The sequence below is a fragment of the Eretmochelys imbricata genome, chromosome 13 (genome assembly GCF_965152235.1).
Source record: "Eretmochelys imbricata isolate rEreImb1 chromosome 13, rEreImb1.hap1, whole genome shotgun sequence".
Lineage (NCBI taxonomy): Eukaryota > Metazoa > Chordata > Testudines > Cheloniidae > Eretmochelys > Eretmochelys imbricata.
In genome coordinates this window covers 2,501,678-2,519,340 of record NC_135584.1, presented here as the reverse complement: position 1 = coordinate 2,519,340, position 17,663 = coordinate 2,501,678, and the positions used below count along the sequence as shown (strand labels likewise).

General features: G+C 53.2%; 1 protein-coding gene across 1 annotated transcript in view; it reads left to right on the top strand.

Moving 5' to 3' along the window:
• Positions 1-16,036: 16,036 nt before the first annotated feature.
• Positions 16,037-17,663, top strand: part of XKR7 (XK related 7) — a 31,179-nt gene continuing 29,552 nt past the window's right edge. The window contains exon 1 of the mRNA XM_077832382.1: positions 16,037-16,608. Coding sequence (XP_077688508.1) covers positions 16,037-16,608 — 572 coding nt within the window. The remainder of the gene's footprint in view (positions 16,609-17,663) is intronic.

Here is a 17,663-nt window from a genome sequence, read left to right as displayed (position 1 = left end):
TTCCTCAGTTGTTAAGTTTCAGAGTAACAGCCGTGTTAGTCTGTATTCGCAAAAAGAAAAGGAGTACTTGTGGCACCTTAGAGACTAACCAATTTATTTGAGCACCAAATCGCTTCCATTAGTTCCACCTTGGGCACATGCCTGGCCCCAAGTTTCATGATGCCTTCCAGTCCTGGGTCAGATTCCTGCAACTCTCGAATTCGCCCTCCCCGATCTGTATCCACCCCGCTTCTTGTTAACACTGTGACAGGCACACTCTCTTCTGGCTCCCAGGGCCATGGGGGTGCCTCTGTTGCAGCCCGCTTGGCCTCTACATCGGCCAGATTATTTCCTTTGCTTGGGGTCCTGTTTTCTTGGGTGCCTTTACCTTTACCACATTGATCCGTGTAAAACAGTGACTCAGCTCCTCCACTCGCTTCCACTAGGTAGCATGCTTGATTGTGGAGCCGTCTGTTGCCCTGACGTGATTATCTGCCCACCATCTCAGCATTAATGTGGCCCTACGAAATACATCATCTGAATCTACCACCACCCAACATTCTGGCTCAAATTTGGGATCCACTTCATTTAAAGCTGTTAGCAAGGCTGCCAGTTCTGCCTCCTGAGCTGACCTTGCTTCTAGTGAGAAACCAACGGTGCTGACTGTCTCATTGCCTCGGATTCCCACAACAGCTAAGCCTGCAGTTTTCCGTCCCCCTTGATACCTACAACTTCCATCCAAAAACCATACCAGTGTCCCCTCCTTTACCTGATTGGGGTTAGCCACCCAAAACACCTGACGTTGGGTTTTACCCAGGCTGGCTTCACATTGGTGTGGGGTGCCAGCCAGATGTAATCCAGCTACCCAGACTATGGGTTCCTTTAACACCTCTGCTTTAATGTTTTCTGCCTGTAGAGCCAGCAACCATTTGGCAATACGCTGCCCACTCGCTTGTCCCTGTAAGACAGTGTGCATGTTTAACTGTCGCAGGGGGTCAGGATGAGATCGGACTATGACTTTCTGCATTCCCGGGAGGCATTTGAATTTCCCTACCCCCCAGTAGGAGCACAACCACACCTTTTCACACCACCCATACTTCAATTCCACAGTGCTCAAAAGTCGAGAGGCAAAGGCCACAGGTCGGTCCTTTGCTCCATACTCCCGTGTTAATGCACAACCAATGGTAGTGTCCGATACCAAAGGATACAGATAAAAGAATTTCTCCCCATCCGGGGAGGCCAGCACTGGAGCACTGGCCAGGTTTTCCTTTAGCACTCTCACTGCCTCAGGACACTCTTCTGACCACTCCCAAGTTGAGGCTGGGGTTAGGTCAAATAGAGGCTGGGCTATTTCTGCATAATTGGCCACAAAATCCCTGCAAAATCCAGTTAGACCCAGAAAACTTTGCAAGCTTTTAACATCCATAGGGAGTGGCAGGGACTGGATCAGTGGCACCCGTCCCTTATCGATTTCCCTTCCCATCTGGGACACTTCCACTCCTAAGTAGGTCACTCTTGTTTGTCCCATCTGAGCCTTTTTCCCATTGACCTTCAATCCTGCTCTTGCCAAAGCTTGCAGGACCTGCTCGGTTAGTTCCCTGTCTTCTTCCTCTGTCCCTGACATTAGCAACAGGTCGTCTACATATTGTATGCACCTTGCTGAATCCAACCCCTCCAGAACCTATTTCATGTACCTGTGAAAAATTGCAGGGGAGTCCCTATATCCCTGGGGTAGGACTGTCCAGCAGAATTGTCTGCCCTCCCATGTGAATGCAGTTTTATACTGACACGAGATAGCTAGTGGCAGAGACCAAAACCCATTCGCTATGTCCAAAACAGTGAAAATTCGGAATTGGGGTCCAATACGGGCCAAATTTCAGGGTACGCTGCCACCACTGAGGCTGGCGAATTGGCCAGAGTATTTAGCGCCCTGTAATCCACAGTGAGGCGCCAGGTACCGTTTGGCTTCCTCACGGGCCACACAGCAGCATTACAAGGGGATGCAACTGCCCGAATCAGCCCCCTCTGTTCCAATTCCCCAGTCGTTGCCCCCACCTCTGCCAACGCCTCCCGAGGAATAGGGTACTGTTTCTGTGGGGGAGGGTCCCCTTCCTCCATCAGTACCTCCATGCGGCCCCTCCCACAATCCAGGTTATCCTTCGCCCACACAGGGATGTGTTCCCACCCAGCCGGGGGTGGTGGGAGGGCATGTGCCGCCTTAATGGTCATAGTGGCTATCCCCATGGGAATGGTAAAGCCCTGACCGTCCTGCGTTTGCCCCAGTAAACACACCCAATTGGCTAAATCCAGTAGAAGTCCCAGTTTGAGTAAATCTCCTGCCCCCAACAGATTAAGCATATCATTACAACCCCACATAATCACCCCTTCCCCCATGATTCCTTTGATCCATCCCTGCCTCAGGGTTAACTGTGTCTCCCCTCCCGTTGCCCCTACAATTGTCACCGTCCCTTCTGAGGGTCTCCCCTGCCCCCATGTGGTGAAACTGATGGCTGCTCCAGTGTCTATCAAAAAATCCCTCATGGGACTCCCTTCGATTGCCCCCTGGAGCGTGGGGCGGCCAGATGCGTCCCGTCCTAAACTGAGAACATGGACAGGACGCCTCCCAGGGCACCCCTAAGTTGCAGCACCCACCTCTGTCCCTCCCACTGGTTCACAGGGGGACCGGGGGTCCTGGCACCGAACACATTCCTGTCTCCACGCAAAATTGTGTGTCTGGCATTTCAGGCAGTCCCAGTCCCCTGGCCTCCAGGGCCACTTTCCCCCTGATCTGGTAAGATCCTGGGTAGTCAGTTTAGCCTGCAGTCTCTTGATCTGTTGCTCTATAGCTGCCCGCTTGTCCCTGACTGCCCCCCCAAAGCCACGAACTCTCCCTCTACCTCCTCCTCTCCAGGCTGACCCACCCCTTTTCACCTTGTATTGATCCCCCGCAGTAATAGCATGGAGAGGCTCTTCCCCCTGACGCATCTGCCTCCACACATCTGCCTGTTTCAGAAACTGGGGTAGCTGATTGGGAGCAAGTTCAGGGTGCTGCAACCTTAAATGCCCCACGAACTGCGGATTGCTCAGCTCCAACCATTTCTCCAGCAATTCCACACCCCTACCCTGCTCCACACCCCCATCAGGTCCCGATGCCCCTGCCTGTGGCATCAGCCATGGACCATCCAGGGGATCCACCCAGCACCGTGCCCATGCCTGTATGCGATTAAGTGTATCCCGGCCTGTTTCCCCAGGGATTCGCTTCATCTTATTCATCCCCGCAGTATGAGAGTACACCCCAAACAACTGTTTTGCCACCTGTCCAGGGATTAGAAATGGGTGTGCCACTCCTGCCACATCGATTCCCAAGGTACCTCGTCCCAAAAGACTATGCCATAAGATCACCTGGTCCTCCCGAGTTAGACCCTCCATCTCCCTGCCCACCTCCACTAGCCACAGCACAAACTGATCCCAATCATCCCGGGGTACCTTTCCCAAACGGCCCAGAACTGCCTCCCGGTCCTTCAGGGACAAGGGGCGGATTTCTGCCTGTTCTACTACTTGTGGGGCATGGTCCCCCCACCCTGCGACCGGGGCCACTATTCCTGCCTCCTGCAGTTCCTCCCGGGTAGCCTCTCTCGCAGGGGCTGTAACTGTGGATCGCCGGCTTACAACGTCCCCTGGCAGTGGTGGGTACAGTGTTTTTTCAGGGTAGGGTGGTGGAGGTGTCTCCTTCAGTTCCATTAGTGGGGTGGATGGTTTGGGGTCCCCAAATCCATTGCCCCCATGTTTACAATGATACAATTCCTCCTCTAAGTCTCCTACTCTCCCCAGCAGTTCGTCCCTCTCTCTCCGGATTGCCTCACAAGACTCCTCTGTCCGTGCAGCATCCCTTGCCTTCAAATCCGCTACCTCTACTGCTAACACAGATTTTTCTGTTAAAATCCGTTGCTGATCCACAATCCCCTCCAAATCCTTAATGTGTTGGAGGAGATCAGCTTCCCTTTTTACCCAGTATGCCATCCCAGCACACAAACCTTGTAATACCATTCCCTTTTTCCTACACTCCTTTCCCTTGGGGTCTCCCAAAACCTCTCCCATCTCCTTCTCAATCTCATCCCAGGTGAATCCTTGCACCTGGTATGGGCCCTGATTCTTCCTTATCCATTTGTTCAAAAAATCCGCTACCCCAGCTTGCCAGAACCCGTAACTACCATCATGAGAGTTCGCCATACCCCCTCCAAGCAGCTGTGCAGACTGTTGGGGAGGGGGACTTACAGGCTGCCACTCACCTATCCGATGCGATGTACCCAAGTCCCGGCACCAAGATGTTACAGAGCTTATTCCTTCACTCTCCCACTTCCCTGATCCTTCTTGCATGAACAGAGAGCAACAATACCCAAAGTCTGAAGGTGCAAATAATTCGATGTTTATTGGGGTGAACTTCCAGCAAGCTTAAATCCAAGTTCCTTTTTCCATATTTTTGAATCCCAACTTACTTCCTGTTTGCCACTAATTTATATAGTAATATTCTTAGCTATACCTTAACCAATCATTCTACTGAAATTTAACTAACCAATCCTAACATATTGTAACATGATTAGCTAACCAATTATATCCCACCACCTTAATTAGTTTACACCCAGCAAAATTAATTATACAGCAGACAGAAACAATCACAGAACCAGACAGAGACCATGCCAATAAACAATAGCAAAGTGGGAACTATAATGACAAAACAATACAGAAGTGAGGATTTCACAAGGACATCTATAAAGACATAATGGTTTCCCAGCTGTGTCTATTGATAAGTGAGTTCTTACCAGACAGAAAACTATCAACCTAAATTTCCTTTTACATCTTCTAGGCTCTTCCCTTTCTCTGGAGGTGGTAGATCGGATCACCTTCCTAACAGCCCCAGATTGACTAGTTTGGGATGTGAGGATGTGACCAGTCGCTTCCCAGCTTATGGCTGTCTCTGCTGCTTAGCCAAAGGCCTTGGCCTAAGAACAGGGCCCCAGACTGTCACAGTGAGAGAAGGTCCTTACACAGATTTCAGAGTAACAGCCGTGTTAGTCTGTATTCGCAAAAAGAAAAGGAGTACTTGTGGCACCTTAGAGACTAACCAATTTATTTGAGCATGAGCTTTCGTGAGCTTTTAGTCTCTAAGGTGCCACAAGTACTCCTTTTCTTCTTACACAGATTCTTTCTTGTATACCTCTATTACTAGCTAAATGATAAACATATACCTACATTCTTAGAGTCTAGGCCTTTACAGACAGGCCTGAATGTCTATACCCTAACAGGAACCTGGCGAGCTCAGAGCCCGGCGGGAGTTGAGGGAAAGTTTCAGAAGTGTGCTATCGGTGGAAGCGATGGGCAGGGGAGTCAAGAGCAGACTGTTCTTCCTGGGTTCAGCAGGCTTCTGACATGATGCGTTTATATGACTGACCGCTCGCTTTTAACTGAACAAGAATCCCAGGCGCCGAGTTCCCTGAGTGGAAGCCGGGAGAGTGCGCATTTCTCCTCGTGTCTCTTTCTGATTCTTTTATGAAGCTAAAGTTGAGAACTGTGACGCTAACCATTGTAGGTGCTTATCTGGCCTCTGTTGCCTCAGCGCTTCACAGGCTTTACTGTATTTACCCTCACAACGCCCCTATGCAGTAGGGCAGAGCTGTTATCCCCAACCCTCCTTACTGCTGGGGAACAGACCTGAGAGACTATGCATATGTCTACACTTCACACTAAGCCCAGGCTGTGACTCAGGTTTGAACCCAAGCCCCACTTCTGTCCACACAAAATCAGTCTGAGCTGGGTCCACAAGCATTAAGGACCCATGAACCTGTTGGGGGGAGGGTCAGAGCCCGAGTCCTGCTGTGACTTGGGGCCAAGCCCTGTAATTTTGCAGTGTGGACGTAGCTCAAGCTGCAGAGCTAAGTCAGATGTCCTGTGTAGTGCAGCATGGATGCGTTCAGAGGTGCTGACTTTCTGATTTCCCTGGGGGTGCTCAACCTCCACTCCGCCCCAGGCCTCCCCCACTCCACCCCTTCCCCCAAAGCATCATCCTGCCCTGCCTCTTCCTGCCCCATTCCTCCCCCTCCCCACAGCGCACCCCATCCTTGCTCCACCTCTTCCTGCCCCCGCTCCTCCCAGCGTCTCCTGACGACTCTGAACAGCTAATCACCAGCGAGAGGGAGGTGCTGTCGGGACGGGGGAGAGCTGATCAGCAGGGCTACCAGTGGGTGCTAAGCACCCACTTTTTTTTCCCCATGGGTGCTCCAGCCCCAGAGCACCCGCAGAGTTAGAATCAATCATAGAATCATAGAATATCAGGGTTGGAAGGGACCTCAGGAGGTCATCTAGTCCAACCCCCTGCTCAAAAGCAGGACCCATACCCAATTAAATCATCCCAGCCAGGGCTTTGTATGCCTGTGTATGCATTAGCATGGCCGTGAGACCTGCTCTAGCAATTGTAAAACCCAGTGTTGTATGGACACTTAAGCACAGACCTGGAAACACAGATTCCACAAGCATGGGGTCTGACAGACCTGGGTTTATAGTGCAGTGTAGACATACCTGAAGTGACTCTTCCAGGATGGATGCCACACAGCAGAGAAGGGAAATAAACCTGGGTCTCCTGAATCCCAGGCTATTGTCCTAACCACTGGGCCATCCTTTTCTCAAGCAATGTCATAAAACCTCCCACTCTATACTCTGTCCTACGAATGTGGATATTAGGCATGAAGTCAGCCCAGTGTAGTGCAAGAAACAAGATGGGAAAAGGCAACAAGAGGACTGGCTTGCTGGTAATCATCATACTTTTGTTTGCAGATAATCTCTTAAAAAAGATTACCTATAGATTGGAAGATTACTGATCTTAATCACATAAGGCCATTTGCTCTAGTTAACTTGAGATGTATTTCTGGCCTGCAGCAGTGTGTGCTAAAGCAAGAATGGTTCAAGTGAACATAATATTAATTAAAATGTGCACTTACCCACAGTGATGTTGGCCAGAATAGGACTGAATCGAACTTCTTAGATTTTTTTTTAATGCTGGCTAAAAAGAACCAGAAGATTGAAATGAAATCTTCTCCTTTTCCCAACGGGGGTCATGCCATTGGACCAATCTTTTCCAGGCTTGCTGGTCCGACACTCACTCTCTGTCCACTCCGGCCTTCCATACACATTCTAGCCATTGTTTTCTTGGCTCTCCTCTTGTTCTCCTCCTGTGAACGCTAGTCTCAAGTGCTTCCGTGACAGGATTCCCTTCATCCATCCTTCATCCATGCCCACACCATGTCAGCCTCCTCTCTAGCCACTTCTCTCTGGTACTGCAGACATTGGTCTCGCTCCTGATGACATCATTCCACATGTGGTCCACCAATGGCTCCCCTCTTGCTGCCCTGAAACGTCTAATTTCAATGGCTGCAAGTCTTCTCAAGTGGCTCTCTTTGGTCGCCCATGTCTCTGATCCACACAGGAGAGTTGGTCTTACCAAGGACAGTCCTTACCCATACACAAAGTACGCAGCTGCGTAAGGCACCAGGAAATTTGGGGCATCAAATTTCCTGGGGCCCTATGCAGCTGCATGCTGCTCCAGCCCATGCTCTGCCTCTTCCCCATGCCCCCACCCCTGCTCTGCCCCAGCCCTGCCTCTGCCCCACCCCAGCCCCGCCCCCACTCCATCCCTTCCCCTGAGGACTGCAGCAGGGGTCGGGCGCCCTGCATTCAGGGGGTGGTGGTAAGTGGAGCAACCTGGCCCCAGCCCACTCTGCACCTCTGGCTCACAGCCGCACCACTGGTAAGTGCTGGGGGGCAGTTCCCCTCCCTGCCCCCCAAGTCCCAAGGCTGGGAGCCAGGGGAGCAGAGCGGAGCGGGCTGGGGCCGGGTCACTCCACTTCCCGCTGCCCAGTGAGTGCGGGGTCGAGCTCACCCTGCACTCAGCGAGCAGCAGGAAGTGGAGCAACCCGGCCCCAACCCGTTCCGCTCCGCCGGTGAGTGCTGGGGGGTGGTTTCTCCCCTGCCCCCCCAAGGCTCCGCCCCAATGGAGGCCTGGGCCAGCCTCCCCCAGCAAAGGCCTGGAGCCACACGCACACCCCCCCCCGCAGGGGGGCTGCGTAGGGCACTAAAATGGCTAGGAACAGTCCTGGTCTTACCATACTTTTGTAGAGTTGTCCCTTAAGTATCCTGGGCATCTGTTTATCATAAATCATTCCACTTATCTTGTGCCATGCAGTTCTCTGTCAACTTCTCCATTTGCCACTATCCACCCCCCAAAGTACTTAAAGCAGGAACCTAATTTAGTTGCTGGCTCTCAGTTTTGATATTAATCTGTTTTGCTTCTGCTCGAGTCACCCACGTGGCTTTAGACTTTTCTTTACTCATTTTGAGAATATAGTTTGTTAATTCCCTGTTCCAGGGATCAGTTGTCTGGCCCAAATTTCCTCTCTAGCTCGGAACAAAATACCGAGGATAAACTTAGTCTGAAAAATATTTCCATTTTTGTTTGAGGAGAGCTGACTAAATCCAAACTCTGAATTGAGCCTGGTGCTTCCACTCTGGAACACTGTTTTTGACTTCATTAGAGTTACCCTGGTATAAAAGTGGTACAAAAGAGTGAAGAATCAGGACCCAAGGCCTGTCCCACTTGACTGGACATGGTAAATCCTGTCAACAGTTGCACTGTTGATGCCTGAGAGTGCCAGATTTTGACAAACATGACCTGACTTCAGCTTTCATTCTGGCTTTACAGCACTACTCGATCCTATTGCTTAGAGGCGCTCAGAAGATAGAATCCCTTATTGTAAAAATACTCACTAGGATCAGTATCAAACCTGGAATATATATGGACCTTTGCTTATGAGGACACTAATTGTTCATTTTAGTTTTCAAATCAATGACAAAAATCCTTATGGGTAATAAAATCCTTGGATGTCTGGCCTTTTCCAACAGACATGAATGCAGAGCTTGAAATAGCCTTTTAAATAATGGCTCAGCAGTGAAGAGGAGAGAATCCAACAACAGCTTTACCATCGATGGGATAGACTCAGAGAATATAGGGGCCTCCTGGCTCTTCTAGTCCAGCTCTTACCTCTGTTACCCAGGCTTCTTCTGGACACCTCTTATGATGGTGCTTCAGTTAGTTCCCTTCTCAAATGATTCCATTGTCTAAGTGGCCTCATGGTTAGAAGTCTTTCCCTGATGTCTAACTTCATAAGAACATCAGAACGGCCAGACTGGGTCAGACCCAAGGTCCATCTAGCCCAGTATCCTGTCTACCGACAGTGGCCAGTGCCAGATGCCCCAGAGGGAATGAACAGAACAGGTAACCATCAAGTGATCCATCCCCTGTCGCCCATTCCCAGCCTCTGGCAAACAGAGGCTAGGGACACCATCCCTCTCCATCCTGACTAATAGTCATTGATGGGTCTATCCTCCATGAATTTATCTAGTTCTTTTTGAATACTGTTATACTCTTGGCCTTCACAATGTCCTATGGCAAGGAGTTCCACAGGTTGACTGTGTGTTGTGAGAAAAAATACTTCCTTTTGTTTGTTTTAAACCTGCTGCCTATTAATTTCATTGGGTGGCCCCTAGTTCTTGTGTTATGAGAAGGAGTAAATAACACTTCCTTATTTACTTTTTCCACACCAGTCATGATTTTATAGACCTCTATCATATCTCCCCTTAGTCATCTCTTTTCGAAGCTGACAAGTCCCAGTCTTATTCATCACTTCTCATATGGAAGCCGTTCCATCCCCCTAATCCTTTTTTGTTGCCCTTTTCTGAACCTTGTCCAATTCCAATATATCTGTTTTGAGATGGGGTGACCACATCTACACACAGTATTGAAGATTCACTGTCCCTTTCTCTGATTTGAAGCCATTACCTGCCCATGATCTACATGTTACCTACTTTGGATAATCCCTTCCTCTTTTATGCTGTTACCTCACAAGTGCTTGTAGACATGCATAGGCTCCCTTTGTCCTTGCTTCTCTGAGCAGCACGTATTAAGACCCCCTAACTCTATCATCCTGACTGAAATTGGCACTCTGTTTTAAAAGAAGCTAGATGATAATAGAGTTTTTTCTAGAGATAGTAATACCGATCATGAGCTTTGCCTTATGTACGGGGATAAATTCATGTTGCCCATTTTAACACCACTTCTACAAGCCAGGCATTTACCATGTCAGCCAGAGTTCTGACAGTTTTGATGGGGTTTGAGAGCCATGCTGCAGTAGCTGTATAAGAGAACATTACAGCAGGAATTTGTGCTGTGCTGTGTCTATTTAAATCCTGATAATCAAACTTGGCAGTGTGTCTGAAACAAAAGGTTCAGAGAATTTTTTTTGCACAGGGTCTCAGTGTGGCCAGAGCTGGCATCATTAGTTTAAGCCCAGGCCTGCCTGCAGCATTAGAAATGCATAAAAGGAGCAATCATTTCCTCTGCTTGTAAGCAATGCTCAGAAAATAAGGTGCAAATCTCTGCCTCTGCCTTTCCAGCATCTCCAAGGGAACGATGAGCCTGGTAGGGCTGGGAGCCCAAATTGCACAGGTGCACCTCCGAGTGCCTCTGACTGGCTGCATCAGAGAGCGCTTCTCTCAGCATATCAATGAGGTTCTCAAGGAGAGTCAGAGCAAGTGGAGCCATTCCTCTGAAGGAGCCAACGCTCTTGAAAAGACCAGCTGGTGCAAAGGCTCCTTTCTTTTGGCTGAGGAATGATTTTCAGTCAGAGAAGAGTCCCCTCCCCCAGTCAGTAGTTTGTCGAAAGGATCTGTCAGGAGCTTCTCAAGGTTAGGGATTAAAGTCACATTATCCATGCTAATGTATGCAGCACTCAAAGCCTCACACCGGGCCTGATTCCGCCACTCTTACTCACACTGAGTAGCATGTTACTCCACAAATCGTTTCATTGATTTCATGGAGTAGGAGTCTGATCCAGAGATAGTAATGGTTTAAACTGATCTCATTCTCTGGTGTTGTGCAAGAAAGAGTTTTAAAAGTTAATCAGAATGTCTGGTCCACTCCCATTAAGGGCACTCCCACTCCCCATGTCCCTCAACACCCACTCAGGGCCAGCAGCCGTTTGCACATTCAGCTTCTCAGCAGACAGAGACACCAGGACAAATCTCAAAGGTAAGGTGCAGCGAGAACTGTGCATTTTTGCTGTTAAATCCACACAGCAGCTGCTCAGAGTGAGTGATGTCACTCACAAACAGGGTTGCGGCCTGTGGATCTATGCACAACATAGATCAGGAGGGCCTAAAACCCATGCCAAGGAGCAGCAGCAGGCCTTATTTGCTCGCAGTAGTGCTAGCTATGTGGGTGACTTGACCCTGTTCTGAACCGGGGGACGGGAGTGAGGATTCCTTCTCTGTGCACCTCCCTGTGCATGCAACTTCTTCATGAGACCAAAGCCCTTTTGCTAGAGCTTTGTTCTAATAAACCCCTTGTGGGTATTCACTCACACTGATGATACATACACGGCCAGTGCATTCGTACCTCTGGTGAACACCCTCTTGAATGCCTATCCTCCTCCATTTACATCCAGGCTCAGAGGCCCAACAAACTCCCTGCACACCCCAGGGCACTTCCCATGGATGCATGCATGTCCGTCCGTGGCATGTTGACTATTAATCTAACAGCACTATTGTATGTATATAGACCCTTTTATTCTACAGGATCCCAAAGCGAGTATTAAACTACATACCTTGGGATCATTCTCACATCCCTGAAACGCAGCCACCTATGCGATGGGGAATGGGGCAACCAGTCTGTGTGAGAATCCCTGTGTTACAGCTTGTGTGGAGGGGAAATGGAGAATGAGCTCTGTCGTAGACTCGTCACAAAGAGCGTCGTACGCCTGACATGCAGTATGAGCACTTTCACACTGAGGACATTGATAGCTCCTGACCCTCCCGGGAAATACCCTCCATCTCCTCACCAGCTACTGACACGAACTCCTCGGCTTGGTGCTGCCACTCCTGTTGGAAAGGCACTCCTGTAACACACACATCCCCAGGCTGACCCAGCCAGGTGTGTTACCCCTGTGTCCTGCCATCCTGAAGGGGGGTGTCGGATGGTCTCTGCCGAAAGCTACGAACTAGCTGATGGGGTGGTTATTGCATGATGTTTGTATGGGAAATCATTTTCGAGTTATGTAACATAGTGGATACTGGCTTTCAAAGTTGTTGGTGTGAAACTTGTCACCTTGAGGTCTCAAGGCTAACTCAATCACCACTGAGAACAATGGACATGCATGGAGCCAGTCCTGCATTTGCTCTCTGGACCTGGTGCAGAGTTGTGGATCTACAAAGACAAATGAACCCCAAGAAAAGTCTCTGAATAGGGGACCCCCTGGGTAAGAGACAGAGTCTGTGACTGTATAAAAGAAGAGGAAAAGACAACAACATTTTATCCATTACAGAGAAGAGACTCTACCAGCTGTGTTCTCTCATGACAGGCGGATCTCAGCTTTCTGGACCGGAGAAGAACTGACCATGGTTGAGAAATACCTTATTAGACAGGAAAGGAAGGATAGGCTATAGGGTGCAGTTTATGTTTTCCTTTACTTGTGACCTTATGTTTCAAACTTACACTATCTTTTATTTGAAAATCTATCTCAAGCTCTGTTGAATAAACTTCAAATTGGTTTTGCTGTAGACACGTCTCCGTGCCTTGCACTAAGGAGAGTGTTGCACCTCAGTTCCCTGGTTTCACCTCAGTTCACTGCTTCCCTGGAAGCAGCGGATCGGTGTGCATTGCAGCTATCAGGAAGATAGGGGACTGGGCACTTGAGTGTAACCAAGTGGAGTGTGTAAATTCCTAGCTTGCACTGGGAATGAGGAGGGCCTGTGGAGAGAGCTTGTCTTGCCACCAGCTGGGAGGGAGGGAGGGCGCGCGGGCTTCCCCAGGTGGGCACAGACAAGGCTCTCTCCTTGTAAGCTGGTGGTAGTGATTCACCCTGGACACCTTGGGGTAACCCTAAAAAGTGCCACAACTACCTCAAAGGCTCCTGCCTGCAGGCAACAGCTAAGTTGTGAGCATGTCCACCTTTGACAGCAATGAATCAGGCCCTACTTGAATTGTGGGAGGATTGTAAAACATTGCGGTTGAGTGGCAGACAAGCCATGGAAAATTGTGGAAAAGTAATAATGGACCTTATGGTAATAAAGTCCATTCGTACTTTTCCGTGATGTTCTGCTGACGGCTGCCTGGGGATGACAACCGGAACAGGGGGCTGACAGTGGGGGCTCCCTCTCAGCCCCAGGGTGGCTGGGGCTTCCACCGTCAGCCCTGCACACAGTGGGGCTCTTGTTGTGAAACCTGCCGTGACAGTCTAATATTGCAGAACCTGCAGTTTCTGCAATATGGCCTGTTAAGTGGGGCACATTAAGTGCGGCCTTATCAAGGAGGTATTTTCATTTAAAACCCCACCCCCAGGCAGCCCTGCTGCTTCTGCTGTCTACTCCACTCCTAACTTTCCTCGTGCATGAACCAACAGCTCCGTTCCAAACCAAAATATCAGGTCACCTGAGCCCCTCACCGTTTCCTTTCATCTACTGTCTCCTCCCTCCCCTGCCAAAAGGCCCGTGCGTGGCTCCCGATAAAACCCCTGTGCAGAAGGGAAATGATCTACAGCGATCCTGTCACATCCCCCCCGTGGCTTTAAACTGGGGAAGAAATGAGGAGGTGGAGTATAGCCGTGGTGAGCTTTCTGTTCTCAGTCCAGGAAAGCTGCTGGCTGTGGTGCAGGAAGGAAATGAACATAGAAGGTACGTGTCCAGCTGGATTCTTGTATTTTTAGGGGTGTTAACTAACTATTGTAAATTCCAGTATAGACATGTATACCCCACACTGGTTCTCAGCCAAGGGTTAAACAAAAATTGAAAGGAACATCCATGTTTTGTCTACAGTCATATTTAGCACATTAAAACATGACAAAGAATTTGAGCTTGGACCTCCCCATAGGAGACTTGGGGTAAGAGTGGCCATGGACCCAGTGTGAGATTCCTGGAAAGGTTTCCCATCTTGACTTGCTGCCTCTGGGAGGGGGCACGTAGCTGGCCAGTGCACTAACCCTCATGAGAGATGGTCCTCACCAGGCCCCCTCAGTCAACCTTTCCCCCCATGCTGGAGAGGTGCACATGGACTAGAACTGATAGTCTACTCAAATTGAGCAGAACCTGGTTCATGACTAGCCCCTTTGAATCTAGGGGGAGTAAAGTATTATTTGAGGGGAGTAAAGCTTTCAGAATCCGGACCTTCTTTCTAGAAGGGATCCCACCACCCTCTGCGCTGGAGGGGAGCTTGGAGCTACATCCCAGTTTGGCAGCTTGGGACCTCTCCAAACAGGCCTAATGGTCCCTCTGAGGAGCGGGCCCTTTACAGCAGCGGGGTGAGAGGACAGGGAACGTTGCTGCGTCCCGACGCCCTGTGAAGTGTGAGCTTGTGGCTGAGGAGGGAAGGGGAAGGGAGGGGAAAGCAGGCGCGCAGAGCTCCTGGCAGGACCTGGAGCAGAGCCAGCCACGGCCCTGCCAACAGCCCAGCGGAGGTTCCGCCGGCGGCCGGCCTCGCAGGCCAGAACTCTGCGTCCCGAGAGGAGCCGGCCGCCCACGGGAGGGAAGCAAGAGAAGGAGCGAGCTGGGGGTGGAGCGGAGACCCGTGCGCCCTAGGCGCACACCGCGGGGAGGCGGTGGATTCCTTGGGGAGACGACAGGAAGGCGCAAGGGAGTCTGCCCCCGGAGATGCTCCGCACACCCCTGCCAGGTGGGGCCCCTTTCTCCTGGCCCCCTGCTCCCGAAGGGGAAAGCAGAGGTGGCCGCCCTCAGCCTCGCTTCCCCGCTGAAGGGCAGAAATGGGGCATGGGGCTGCTCTTCCTTCTTCCCTGGCCTCTGGCGTCGTCTCAGTCCTTCCCTTGGAGAACAGCGGGCCTGGCCCCTTCCCCTGCTCCTCCCAGAGCAGTCTGTACCAGCCCAGCGCCCCTTTCCTGACAGCGCAGGAGGGGCAATGTCCCCTCACCCCGACCCCGGGGTTTCCCAAGCGGTTCTTTCCCTTCAGGACCTGGGAGCAGCCTGGCTCAGACCCGCCCGGCTCCCCAGAGCCAAGGCCGACGCCTCGCACTCCGCGGCGGGGACGCCCCCAGTAGCTCGCAGACTGAGCCGGGGCTGGCCTGGGGGGAACGCGTAGGGTCTAGCGGGACGCAGCGCGCCCTGTCCAGGCTGCAGGGGGTCGGGGCGGGACCCGAGCGCCCAAGGAGCGGGAGCTGCGAACGGAGTAATCCGAGGAGGCATCAACAAGTATGCGGGAGACGCAGAGAGCCGGGCAAGGGCTTCGAGCCCCAGACTCCTGCCAGCCTGGACCAGAGGGGCCCGCGGCCTCGGAGCGTCTGCTCCCCTTAGCAGCGCCCTGCTCCCTGCGCGCCGGGGAGGGATGGAGACGATCTGCGGTCGATAGGAGCAGGGGGTGGGGAAGCGTTCGTGCAAATGCAGCGCCCGTGGGGTGAGGCTTAAAAGCCATGACAACCGGGCCTGAACACGCGTGTGAGCCTGGGTGGGGTCAGGGCAGGCCTCGGGGCGCTCTGGTCCGCTGATGGGCGAAGCCCCCAAACTGGGAGAGCGCCCCCAGCCTCCAGCCTGCCACAGCGTCTGCCCCTCGGCCCCGGGACCGGTGGGGCGAGGGGAAGCAGGCGGACGAAGGAGCGGGGAAGGGGGGATGCAGGAGGAATGAATGAATAACCGCCCGCCCGAGTGGGGCGGGACCCCAGCTCTTCCCCGCCCGCCTCTGCCTCCTCCTCGCCCGGCGGCCCCATCCGGACAGGCTCCGGCTGCTGCTGCCGTGGGGGTAACTCGAAGAGGGGAGGTGGGTTTGCAGAGGGGGCGTCCAGCACGGGGTCCTCCCCTCCTCTAGCCCCCCTCCCTTCCACCCCCGCCCCTCCTCTAGCCCCCCTCCAGCCCTCTCCCTCCCACCCCCCCCTCCATCGCTCCCCCCTCCCCGCCCCAGCCCGCCCTCCCTCCGGAAGTCTCTCCCTCTCCCTCCTTTCTCCTCCTCTCCCCCAACATGGCCGCGAAGTCGGATGGAGCCGGGGCCGCCGCGGCCGTGCGCATGGAGCCGGGCGCGGAGGGCGGCGGCGGCGGGGGCAGCCTGCCGGGCGGGGCGGGCCGCGGGGGCGCGGGGCCCGGGCCGGCCGCCCCGCCGGCGCCCCGCGCCTACAGCCTGCTGGACTGCTGCTGGGTGCTGGGCGCCCTGCTCGTCTTCTTCTCGGACGGGGCCAGCGACCTGTGGCTGGCGGCCGATTACTACCTGCGGCGCCAGCGCTGGTGGTTCGGCCTCACGCTGCTCTTCGCGCTGCTGCCCTCGCTGGTGGTGCAGCTGCTCAGCTTCCGCTGGTTCGTGTACGACCACACGGCGCCCCGAGCCCCCGGGGCCGCCGCCGCCCCGCCGGCGCCGGCCGCCAGCACCAAGGACAGCGGCGGCCCCAAGGACGGCGGCCGGCCCGGCTCCGCGCGCCTCTCGCCGGCCCCGGCCCCGGCCCCGGCCCCCGGCGCCCCCCGGACCCGGGGCTGCTGCCGCCTCTGCATCTGGATCCTGCAGTCCCTCATCCACCTCCTGCAGCTGGGACAGGTCTGGAGGTAGGGGCGGGCCCCGGGGGGGGGGGGGGCTGGCTCCGGGCCCCGCTCCCCTGCAGAGCCAGGGGAATTCCGCTGGGGCAGGGCCGGAGCAGGCTGGGGGGTGGAAGGGGAGCCTGGGCTCCCGCTCCCCTTCCAGCGGCAGCTCGGCCAGTTCAACCGGGAGCGGGGAGTCCGGGGGAGCATGGATGGATCTGCCCCTTGGTCCGGCGAATTCACCTAGGACAACCCCGGAGCCGTGTCTAGAGCTGCAGCACAGACGGGGTCTGCCCAGCCCAACCCAGGCCTGGGGCTTTAGCGAGTCTCTTTCTCCACCCTGCCTCTGGAAATGGCAGGGGAAGGGGGTCCAGGACACAGGGGTCTATCCCAGCCTTGCTCCCCACACACCTTGCACTGCCCCTGGAACTCAGCAGCCAGGCCTGGGGGTAGGAGCCCTCCAGAGGCTCTGGGGAGCAGTGGAAGGGAGCTGGGTGTAGCCTGAATTTCCCTGAGGATCCGGGAGGGGGATCTGACCCCACCACCTGCTCTGTCCAGATGGGGAGTTTGCAGCCTGCCTTTGGACTTGTCCTTTGAACAGTTCTGCAGCTGGACATCAGCCAGCAATTGGGGTGAGGGCCCCTCCCTGCCCCTCAGGCCCAGCAGCCCATCACCCACCTTCCCCTAGGACCTGCCTACTCCAAGCCCTCACCCCCAGATCTCATGCTTCTAATTTCCAAAGCTTTAGAGGCAGTCCTGTCCTCAGCTACACTGATCTCCGCCCCGGGGTGGGACGTGGCCCCAGCTGCTTGTCTGGAACAGATGCGCTAGAGCAGGAAAAAGAAAAGGAGGACTTGTGGTACCTTAGAGACTAACCAATTTATTTGAGCATAAGCATAAGCTTTCATGATGCATCCGATGAAGTGAGCTGTAGCTCACGAAAGTTTATGCTCAAATAAATGGGTTAGTCTCTAAGGTGCCACAAGTCCTCCTTTTCTTTTTGTGAATACAGACTAACATGGCTGTTACTCTGAAACCTGTCATAGAGCAGGAAAGGGTCTCTTCTGTAATCAGATCCCTGA